The sequence below is a fragment of the Equus caballus genome, chromosome 14, assembly GCF_041296265.1.
Source record: "Equus caballus isolate H_3958 breed thoroughbred chromosome 14, TB-T2T, whole genome shotgun sequence".
In the NCBI taxonomy this organism is placed as follows: domain Eukaryota; kingdom Metazoa; phylum Chordata; class Mammalia; order Perissodactyla; family Equidae; genus Equus; species Equus caballus.
This window is the reverse complement of record NC_091697.1, coordinates 37305827-37317875: the sequence shown is the minus strand read 5'-3', so window position 1 is coordinate 37317875 and position 12049 is coordinate 37305827. Positions and strand designations below refer to the sequence as shown.

General features: G+C 39.8%; 1 protein-coding gene across 2 annotated transcripts in view; it reads right to left on the bottom strand.

Moving 5' to 3' along the window:
- Positions 1–9669, bottom strand: part of SOX30 (SRY-box transcription factor 30) — a 38198-nt gene extending 28529 nt beyond the window's left edge. The window contains exons 1-3 of one of the 2 annotated variants that reach the window (XM_005614964.4): positions 8330–9669; positions 6463–6702; positions 5041–5220 (exon numbers count right to left, since the gene is read on the bottom strand). In XM_005614964.4, the coding sequence (XP_005615021.4) occupies positions 5041–5220; positions 6463–6702; positions 8330–9338 (1429 nt within the window). In that variant the 5' untranslated portion in view covers positions 9339–9669. The remainder of the gene's footprint in view (positions 1–5040; positions 5221–6462; positions 6703–8329) is intronic. The other variant, XM_023617321.2, reaches the window with a different exon arrangement.
- Positions 9670–12049: the final 2380 nt, after the last annotated feature.

Sequence of the window (12049 nt, the reverse complement as noted above, 5' to 3'; positions counted from 1 at the left end):
GTGTCCTAAATGTCAAAACTCAGGTTGCTTAGCAGGAGGTTAAAGTCGGCAGCATCCAGCCATCACTGATAAACTGTCAGAGAACAAGAAAGACTTGTGGAAAGCACAGAGCTCTCATGTATCAAACTGTAGGTAAGGTATGGGAGAGACTAGCCAGTCACCCATTTTCTCTTCTTCTAGCACACAGATGATTACATTTCCCAGCCTTCCTTGCAGTTAGGAGTTGTCATGTGGCCAAGTCTCCCCAGTGGAATGTAAGTAGAAGTGATGTGCACCACATCTGAGACTGGCCCATAAAAACCTCTTGTGCATGATCCTCCATGCTCTTTCCCCTTTTGCAGGCTCATGCACACTAGTACAGTGGCCTTAGATGAGACATATTAAAGATGGCAGAGTCACAGCATAGAAGAAGCCTATGCCCATGAATCAACCCTTGGAAGAGAACCATCTACCAACCAGAAATACCTATTTTGGACTTTAAATGAGTAAAAAATAAACCATAATTCTGTTTAAACCATTATGTTTAAGTGCTTGTTAAAGCAGCTAGCATTATCTAATCATTATATGAGGTAAAGAGCAAAAGTTTAGATCTATAGTATAGCATGACAATCACAAAAGAAAAAGTTATTAATAGATTCAAGAATTCTTGAAAATCTCCCACCACCTGCCCCCAAAGAGGAAGAATCCACCGCCTGTGCTGAATGGATGAAGGGTGCAAGAGGCTTGACTTGCATGACTTGCATGACTGGGATGAACAGGGAAGGAGTGGCAAATGGAAGACACTGAGGACAGACCAAATTTCTCTACAAGAAAAAGCTGTATGGAGGTAGTAAGAAGGAGAGGACGACCAGCATCTGTGGCGGAGCAGAGAGAAAGAGAGACAGAGAGCGAAGAAAAGGAGAGAGAGAAATAGAGTAAGAGGCAGAGACAGAGGTGAGGACAGAGAAATCAGAGGAATAGTTAGGCAACTTCTAAGAACAGTGGGACTCTGGGGAGAGACAAAGGTAATGAGAAGCCCCAAGAAGACTTACAATATGTTGAACCATAGGATTCCTCCTTCCCTGTCCCCTCAAGAAAACCTACAATAAAGCACTACATCACTTTTCAAGGAATTTTCAAGCCAGATTTGTGTTTCTTATGGACATAACACTTTGCTGGAATGGACCATAAGGCAGGGACAAGACTAGCTTTTTTCAGATTATAACAGTATCAGAGTGATGGAGGGTTTTCTGTTTTGTTATAGTAAACAAGAAGAGGTGGGTAAACCCAAATGGTACCATAAGTCTACTACAAAAAATTAAAGCAGTAGTAAGCATTTTTTAAATCAAAACTTTAGAGAAAAAGTATGAATTCAGAAGAGTGAAAGATGTCAAATGAGTTAAAATGTAAAAAGGAAAACTCATTCCAGACATGGGAAATAAAATGTAGAGAACAAAATAATATCACCAGAAAATTCACATATGTATAAAGTGACATTTAAAGGCCAGTCTAAAATAAATATAGCTTCTACCAAAGTTCCAAGAGCCTTTAAAATAAACAAATTTGAATGCTTAATATAAAATGAAAATGCTAGCATAAGTGGCATCAAAGACATTTGATAAAAAAAAATCTAAAATAATTCTGGACTATGATGGTGTAAGCACTTTCAGAAACTAAAAGCAGGAGAAGAGACTGAGATGTGGCATTGAATGTGAGAGAAAGTAAATATAATGCACTGCTTATAAAAATAACACCAAATAAGAAAAGCACTATAGATTCTATCAAACAAATAGTAAAATTAGTTATATTTGTATCTATGCTTTCTACAGCTTCCTTATGAACTCTGACAGCAGAGACTGTAAAAAGGTCTTTGCATTGTGTCCCCGGCACCAAGTTTGATCCATAATCAGTACTTAATAAACATTAGGTAGTCGGGGGCACGTAGGCAGATATGCAAACGTGGCACTGGAGAACACTATAAATACTGAGAAAGCATCTAAGATGGAAACATTCACCAAAACAAGGGAGAATACCAAATTACATTGGCAGATTTCAAATAGATTGACTAATGGGATAAAAATGTACTGGGACGATCTGGTACAGGACAAATAATTGCTTATTAGAACAAACAAGTTTAGTAGAATACACAGTAAAATGAAATAAGCTTGACTAAGAACCAAATAACGGATAAAAATTACTAGAAAGTGCATGAATTCTGTTTGTGAAATATTGGGCAGTAGTGATCACAACATAAATTTAATTTTAAGATTCTAACAAAAAAATATCTACCCTGGGGTTATTAGATTTTTGGAAGTACAGATATTGGCTAGGAAAAAAAAGGCTGATAGAGATAACTCAAATTAAAAGTTCATAGACAAAGGAAGGTTACTTTATATGATAATGCTAAAAACCCAGAAGGAAAAAATGTGTCTCAAAAATCAGAAAGTCGTGGTTAACTGACCAAATCAAAGAGAACCCATCAAAAGGGGAAGACATCATTTGACAATGAAAAGCGTGTCCAAACGTGTAAGACAGAGAAGCCCAAGTGCGAAGTCAGATGCAAATAAAAATTAGGAAGTCCAAAGGAAAACTGAAGGAGTCACAACTGAGGGACCTCAAAGTCAATACTAAGCAACTCTTTAAATACTTTTACAGAAAGAAGAGACTCAGTGGAATAGTCATTACAGTATAAAAGGCAACTGAAATAACAGAGAGACTCAATAAACCCCTTCCTACTAAAGAAGACCTTAAGAAGATTTCTGAATCCTAATTCATCTTCACAGCAGGTAGGTTAAGAATATTAGATCAACTGCGGTACAATGGCAAGTTCACAGAGTGTTCAAACCCAAATTGACAAAATGAATATAACTAGATCTCAGGTGGCATTCGCCTAAGAACTGCAGAGAAACTCAAAGTTAGAACTGAGAAACTATTTGATAAAGTAGATACAATGGTCTCTCTGCCAAAAATGCCATGCCACAGCATTTTCGGAAAGTCAATATAACTCCCAGTTATTAGAAGTGATGACCTTGAGAAATATAGCTTGGTGAGTCTGTTTTCTACATCTGAAAGCCTGGTGAAATCTATACAATATGTTAGTGCACAAAGCTTGCTAGAAAAAAAAACAGAGCAAATTGTTTCTCTAAGAGAAAAATCATACCTCACTAACTTGATATCTTTCTTCCATGGGAATAAAGAAAACAAGTTTAAAAAATAAAATTACCCTGACTTTATATTTAGTATATAATGTAAAATTAGTTGAATGAAACAAAAAAAAAAAGGGAAGATACAAAAACTTGCATCTGCAGATGATAAGTGATTAAAAGTATGATTCCCCTAGGGATTTGTGCTAAAATTTGTTCTTATTTAATAGTTTCATAAATGATTTAGAATATAAAATATATAGTAAAATTTCCAAATTTGCAAGTGATACCAACTCCTCTAAGTAATATAATGCCAAGCTGATGAGAACAAACTAAAAGAACATATTCCAAAGTTGCATGATTGGGCAACACAGTAGCAGATAAATCTTATCATAACTACTAAGGTATATACCCGTGAAAATAATTCCCTAACTATGCTTATAAGATAAAGATCTTGTTTATCATTTGAGACCCAAGAAACGAATCTTTACTCATACCACATGTCACCAGAAATAAGAAAAATTGGAAAAAAAAAAAAGCAAACAAAAACAAAAGATCATTATCTTGCCTTAGATTTGATTACTGCTGTGTATGGCTCTGAAATGCTTCCTACAATTCTGCCTGTCATACTTAAATAAAATATCATGATGCAAGAGCTCTGCCAACATTAGAGGAAAATCTTTCTATCCACCTCAAATCTTTGTGCAGAACTGCATAAAATTAATGTTTTGTATAAAACTGTCAGCTGCCTCAAATGAGAACATTGATAAATCTGTTCCTGGAAGGAGAAAACAAACAGCATTTAACTCTAGGTAGAAACAGATGGAAGAGAGGTGTTGGAAAAGGGATAAAAAGAAAAAATATTGATTATGAAAGCAGAGATCCTATTTAAATAAGCATAACAGACAAAACAAAGTAAGTTAACAAAAGCATAATTAAGCCTAGGTTGAAACATAGGATTAAACGAGATACTACGAAATAGTGAAGGGTGAAAGTCCCTGACTGTGCTGGGAGAGAACAGGGTGACAGGATCAGCTTTCTGCATTCTTCTCTTGAGCCTAGACATCTTGAATGCAGCTTTGTTGCTATCAACCGCTGTAATGATATACAGGGGGAAAAAACCATCACAAACGCATAAGATTCTAATCAGTCAATTTTTAAGATACCTAAACCTCTCAGCACGCAGAGGTGGCTTTATTACCAGAAGGATCTGAGCAGGTGGAAACTGGAAAGAGCAGTAGTTTTAAGACAAGTGGTAGCAAGTAGCAAATGTATAAAGCTCTGCCTAAGGAATGGTTAAAATAGGTGCTGGAAGAACAAATCAATGATGGACAGCCTCATAACAAGTTATTAAGATACTAGATTCTCAATTTGGGTTTCTTAAAAGCAACAGCCAGAAATGTTGTAAAGAACTGATAATAGAGGAGAAATTTAGGGAAAGACAGTAAAATGAATCAAATATTTGGTAGAAAATAGATTACTTCCATTGCTTTTCTAGAGCAGCGAGAGAATGGGCTTCATATATCAATCATCATTACTAAATTCCAGGACAGGATGCCTCATACACCATTAGCAAGGCATTCTTTTATGCTGATAGTGAAGAGACACTCCTATTTCCTATTGAATTACCTCAGTCATTTCCTGCATTATCTGCCTAATCTATGGGCTCATCCTGATTTGCTTAAAAGGTCTGAGGTTTTACACATGGAATATTTGCTACTCTGGCAAACCAAGTGCTTTGAACTCTACTGAAATTTTTCCTTCCTGATTTTATGTTTTCACTTTTTCTCTTCTTACTTTTCTTCTTTAATGTTGTTGTTCTAAATTCTTAAGCTAAGAGAAACAAAATTTCAACTAAAAAGGTAAAATTTTCACATAGCTATTAAAAAATTAATAATCTACATTAAAACCAACTCACCAACTGGATGAGTGATGGTGTTCTGTAGGCTGGGAATTACCACAGAGTAGGTAGGTGAGCGATAAGGATAAATTGTTGTAGGATTCGTAGAGATGATATTTTGTGTGGTACCAGAAAATACATTGGAAACACTTAGAGGGAAGCGTTTTCGCTTCCCTGGACGAGGCTGATAAACCCAACCTATAGAAAAAGATAAACTGTTTTAAATTTGAACATATAGACCCTATTTAGCCTTTAAATAGTTCTTTTCACATTAAAAATCCAAAACATTTCTAAATTTAAAAAAATAAGTGATGTCTAAAGTGTCCTTTCCAGCTCTATGATACTATTTCTGTGCATTTTAGCATATATATCTACATAGCTCCTAACTAGTGGGCAATGTTGTAACCCATAATTCAAAGGAAGAGCAAGCTCAAATGTCTTATATCCAAAGACATATATTGAATCTGTAGTAAAATCAACATTAAAGGCATTGAGTTTGAATCCCAAAGCTTTTCCTTTTCCTGTAAAACAATGCCCCAGTAAGATAGTATTTGTCTCCTCCTGTTTCCTCACTTTCCATAAGATACAATTGTCCATATCTTACAATGAAATGGTCACTAATGACCAGTCACTATTTTCATGCCTAGTTCAGGAAGAGTCACTCTCCTAGACTTGGCAATCTCCAAGTCCACAAACAACTCAGTTTCCTTCCAAAGTCAGAAGAGAGAAGTTAAGGCAGTTGTAGCCACTGTATAACCAGGAGAATCACTGGTTCCCTGTAATTGCTGCCTCTGACCAACCCCCTAGACCCTCACTGCTCATACTTCAGAAAAAAAATGATTCTTTTCTACCATGCAAAGTCATGTCAGCCATACACTGTGCATTTACCCAAGCTTAATCTCAACGTCCTCACTTCTGGCAAGGAAATCAGAATTCATTTCAAATGATATCATGATAAAGATAAATCTATCAATCAGAAGGCAGGACTATGTTCTGATAACCATCCAATATTAAAATGGAACATGAGAATCCCTGCATTCTCATTGTCTTTGTGTGCACTGCATATTTTTTTCTGTTGCTGTGATTTTAACACTTCATTTTCTAGCATATCCGCAAAATTATAGCCTAGAACTCTGGAGATTTACCTTAAGTTCATATCTATACATTTAATCAAAACTACAGTAGAACTGTATGTCTCCTGGTTTGCATTGTTTGGCAAATATGAGACCAGATATCCCTCTACTTGGTTCTAAGGAAACTGATGCCCAGTATCAATTCAATCACTTCTATAATATTAGCCATTATTCTCTTTATTGTACATATCAGATTAGAAAAAAATTATGCATATTCGTCCTTCAATATCAACCTAACCTAATCTTTATCTAAATAAATTAATTTAAAAGAAATTAGAAAGAGCCTTTGTTCATTTCATTTGATTACCAGGAAATTCCTCTCTGTGCTTTTCTTTAATCTTTTGTGCTTCATCATAATAGGGTTTCTTTTGTTCTTCACTAAGTTTGTTCCACTCTAACCCGAGCTGGACACTGATTTCTGCATTGTTGGCTGCTGGGTTAGCTTTGGCTAGTGCTGGCCGGTGGATCCTTGCCCAAACCATAAATGCATTCATGGGTCGCTTCACATGACCATTTCTGTCCTTACTGAAGGGTGTGTCTGGTATTCCTACATGACAAAAATTAAGAGACTAAATTAATGTGCCACACACACACAATTTTAAAGTGAAGTGCACCTCCATCTATATTTATTCTTTAAACATCTGGAGAAAATACACACTTCAATATAGCCAAAGAACTGCCAGTATTCCAGAATTCCTCATAACCCCTGAACTCAGCATTCTAAACTATAGCTTAGAATGACTATTCCTTTCATAAAAAAGAATAATATGGTTGAAGATCTAGTGGAAGTAATAATGCTGAAGACACAGTAAACTGCTGGCATATTACCTCTCTGAGCTTTATTAATACCTCTAACAATAATTAATATTTTTTCCCATTAAAAATATTCTATTACTGGGGGACAGGAACTATGACTTATTAATGACTATAGCCTTGGGTAGGCATCCCCTAAATGTTTAAAGGAACTCATTTACATGCTGATGTAGTGGCCATTCAAGCAAAAATAGTTATAATATTATAATGCTATATTACTTGTATTTCATTATGAAGGTGGAGGCCTGCAAGGGGGGTCATCAACACTAGTCCCATGTCCAGGGGAAAAATAACAAAAGTGACTTTTTGAGAGTCACAGAGCCAGTTGAAGTTACAATAAAGGAAGTTGGCCAAATTCACATCTCTTACATAATTCATCACAAACAACTGTCTATAAACTTCTTATACTGTTTCTCTTTATTTTAGGGTTACTTGATATGCAACATTCTAAAAAACGCACAAAGAATGAAATGAGAATTACAAAGAAAGCTTTCCCTTTCTCTCCTCTAGAAAATGAAAACAAAGCTTAAAAACTATTGAAGATAAAAGCAAGATGGGGAGATAGGGAAGAATAATCAGTAAAAAAAAAAAAAAAAAGGAACAAAAACAATAAAAAGTTTACAAAATCATGAAGATTAATACGACTTTCCATGACATTCATTGGCATAGTATTCTGTCTGAATTAAATCTTAAAATAAGAATCTTCTAAGTATATATTTGGAAATAATGGATAGAAATAAAATATCTACTTGTAGTTGTTACTGCTGTAACTATAGTCGTTTCTTTGAAAACAATTTTTCTAGCTTATTCTACAACACTTTCATTTTCTGTAAGTCCTTAGCTTCTAGAATACTAAAATGTTACATTTAATCATGTACTGTTTTCTCCCAGAAAAATGTTTACTGTTCATTTTTACAGAAAACAAATCCCCTTTAAATTCAGTACAAACTTTCCTGTTTAACCATTTATCGTTAAACACCATTTTTTCTTCTGTTTCTTGATACACATAAAAATACTGACCTACTACAACACAATATTTTAAAATGTTGATTATCTGCAGCATGTAAACTGAGGGCTTTGTGTTACCTAACAAAATATTTCTATGTTTGTGTATAACCATTAATCACATCTAAATCTCATTACGCACTGGGCCTAAAAATAGATTTTTTTTTTTTAATGTTTGGGAATCTTGAAGGTGTTAGTGTATTTTACTGGTCTATGTACAAATCAATCAGAAGTGACACCTGTGCAGACTTTGCCCTGAAAAGAATCGGTTCCATGATTTTATTTTCCTAGTTTAGTATCAGTTACGGGGCAACACAGATGAACTTTGAAAACCAGATTCCCCTGCCGTCTAATACCTGCATCTGAGGGAAGCACGGTGAGCGGGACATCTTTGGTTTCAATTTTTACAGAAGGCTCCAGTAAGGACTGCATTTTAATAGGCACTGGTGTCAAGGGGACCTTGGTCAACCGTATCAGCTCTGACGGAGGAGGTCCCTGAAACTGAATCCGGGCCCCAGGGGGGACAGGGTGGAGAGTCAAAGGGATCCTGAGGTCTTGCTGATGCGGACCAAAGGCGTTGGACGGCTGGGCCAGGATGACCTCCTTGCTGCCGTGGACCAGGCCATTGGACGCGGGCTCCGCGCCGAGCCTGCAGTCCTCGCGGAGACTCTCGGGCTGCTCCGTTTTGATGACTCTTTCTCGGAGGGCCGCCAGGCTTTTGCCTTCCCCGCCTTTCGCCGCGTCCCTCATGACCTCCTCCACCGCCAACTTGCCCTTCTTCTCGTCCCCTCGGCGGCTGCCGACGGCCAGTCCGGGGCCTTCCGCCTTGGCCGCCCTGGAAGCCCTGGGGCCCGCCTCGACGGCCCTCCGCGGCCCCACCGATGGCTCCAAGCCGGACCCCGGCTCCTGCTTCTCGGCCTTGACGTGCAGCGCCCGGGGCTGCACCGGGTGCAACTCGGGCCTGCAAGGGGCGCCCTCGGACGGGGACGGAGGCGGCGGCGGCGGCAGCAGCAGCAGCTCGGGCCTCAGCTGCAGCAGCCGCGCCTGCGCGGGCGAGGCGGCGGCGCCGTCGTCCCGGGCCTGAGGCAGGGATGGCCCTGGCGGCAGCAGCAACACCTGCTCCGGCTTCACCTGCAGCAGCCGCCGTGCCGCGGGCTGGACGCCAGACGCCGGGGCCTCCCTGCACGACGAGGCCATGGCGGCCGCGCCCGAGCCGGGCGGCAACGGAGGGGGTTCGGCGGCCGCCGCCCGAAAGGAGGAGCCCTCGACCGGCAGCGGGGGCGGAGCGGGGCGCAGCGGGCGCGGCGGGGTCGCCCGCGGCAGTTGGCGCGGCTGAGGCGGCGGCTCCGGCCTGGCCCTCTCCATGGGGGAGGGGGACGCTCCGGCTTGGTCCTGGCGGGGATTGTGAGCTCAGCCGTTTGTTGGCGACCTTCCCCCTCCCCCTTTCGGTTAAGACCCTTCCAAGGCCTTTGCTACCCAGCACCCCACGCGGTTCAAAAAGCCGCCCTCCCTCTGGGCCTCGCCCAATCACAAGCGTCCCCGGGCCTCGGCCCGCCCTCCGCTCTCGCCTCGTGCTGAGCCCTCGAATCACCCGCGACGGCCGGGGCCGCGGCACGTGCTGCCCATTTTTCCCTCTGACTCTCCCTCTCTTCCGGAGTTCTCTTCCGCTGTAGTCCTTAGTTACCCCGCCCCCGCCTGGACCGGGACAATGGCGTTGCCCAGGAAACAGTGCAGTTCCACGCTACTGACCTCCAGGGGATAAAATCCCGTGAGTCCTTTGCACTTACTGGGGAACTGGATGTGCTGTTTGCGCTGCCAGAGTACGCGATCGGCGCTGAGCATCGACTGGGCCTTTGGCTCAGTATCGAGGGGAAAAAGGGGACATTTTGCAACTTCTCAATAACCCCATTAGTTGATCTTGCTGGGAAGAGTGTTCGACTTTCACTTAATCACCAGTCCTGTGGGCCCTACTTGCAAAATACATCCCAAATTCATCCACTAGTTTAGGTTTCCTCCACCATTACTGTTCCAAGCGTCCATCATCTTTCACCTGGATACTGCCCTGTAGCTGATCTCCCTGCTTTTCACACTTGTGCCACTACACTGCAGCTGCCAGGGATCTTTCAAAAATACAAATCTAGCCCTGTCACACCCCACTCTCCTAAATCTTGCAATGGCTCCCCATTGGCCACATGATAAAGGTCTAATACTCTTGGCAAAGCCTTTAAAGCCTCAAATGGCTTGGGCTCTACGAACTGCTACTGCGCAGCGTTTAGCCCTGATTCTGTGTGGCCTCTCATCATTCTCTCTCCTACCTCAAGGGCCTTTGAATATGCCCCCATAGATCGTCGTTATTTCCGTTAAATATCACCAAGATGAAGAAATGATAGCCTGACTAAAAGCTATAGATTTATCTTGAAGCAGATGATTTTTGCAACACAAGTCACCTCTCAAAGAAGACCTGCCCCAATTCTCCTTCTGATCCCTTGTTGTCAAATGTGGAAAACCAGAGTTCTCACACCTGGCAGGGAGACGACGGCAGTGGTTCTCAAACGTTTTTTTAACTCAGGAGCCGTTTATGCCCACAAAAATGATTGAAGAGTCTCAAGAGTTTTTATTGATGTGGTTTTATCTATTAATAAATTCCACATAAATAAAAACTGAGGACATCAAAAAATATTTAGCTATCCATTCATTGAAAATGTCAATAATAAATCCATTACATGTTAACATAAGACATTTTCATGATAAAACTATGTTTTTCCCAAAATTAGAAGTGTGGCATTGTGAATCTAATATCTAGCTTAGTAAAGAAATCAGTTAGATTCTCATGTCTGCTTCTGCGTCCAATCTGTTGTGATTCGCATGCCACATAGGCTCTGGAAAGCTTCGCTCATGAAAGAATGAAGTGGAAAAGGCAAATATTGCCTTAGAATTATTATGAAAATAGCTGTGAACCTAGCAGACTCTCTGAAAGGAGTCAGTCCCTGAGCCACACTTTGAGAACCACTGAACTAGAGTTTAAACAAAAGAGCCAAATATGTGCATGAACAAAGGCTGGTAAAAGAAGCAGACATATCAAGTTAGTATTGATTTGTTCAAGACTGGTTCATATTCCAATCTGAGTTAGTAATTCAATAAAAGTGATGTGACAGTCCTTTGTAATAGCAATGCAAATAGTATGCGGGAGTGTATTGTATGCAGAAAGCAACCTTTTTTTCTGTAAAAAACAGCTTTATTGAGGTTTGGTTTATATATCCTAAGTTTAAGTTAAATGTACAATTTGATTTGTTTTAATAAATTATAAAGTATTGTAAGCATAACTGCAATCCAGTTTCAGAACAATGCCATTAACCCTCCAAAATTGGGAAAGGGAACCCATTTGCAGTCAATCTCTGCCCCCACCTCCAACTCCAGACAGTCACTTGTATGCTTTCTGTCTCTATAATTTTGCCTTTTCTAGAAATTTCACATAAATACGATAATATAATATGGAGGCTTATATGTCGGGCTTCTTAGCATAAGGTTTTGAGGTTCATCCAGTTTGAATTTATCAGTACTTCATTCCTTTTTTATTGCAGAGTAGTATTCCATTGTGTGGAAATACCAAATTGTACATGGATATTTTATTGTGTCTCCCACTCATTTTGCTATCCATTCACTAGTTGGTGGACATTTGGGTTATGCCTAGGTTTTGGCTACTATGAATATGACATCCATTTGTATACAAATATTTTGGGGAACATAGTTTTGTATCTCTCTTGGGTAGACAACTAGGAGCAAAATTCTACGTTATATGGTTAAGTGTATGTATAACATTTTACAGAAGTGTCAAATTGCTTTGCAAAATGTCTGTACCATTTTGTGTTTCCACCTGCAACATGTGAGAGCTACAGTTTCTCTACCTCTTCTCCAACATTTAGTATCTTCAGTCTTTTAAATTTTAGCCATTCTGGTGGATGGATAGTAGTAAATAATCGTGGTTTAAAATTGTGCTTTCACAACGAATAGTGACGTTGAGTGTCTTTTTATGAGCTTTGTTGCTATTCATATATCTTCATTGCCTGGTGTCTATT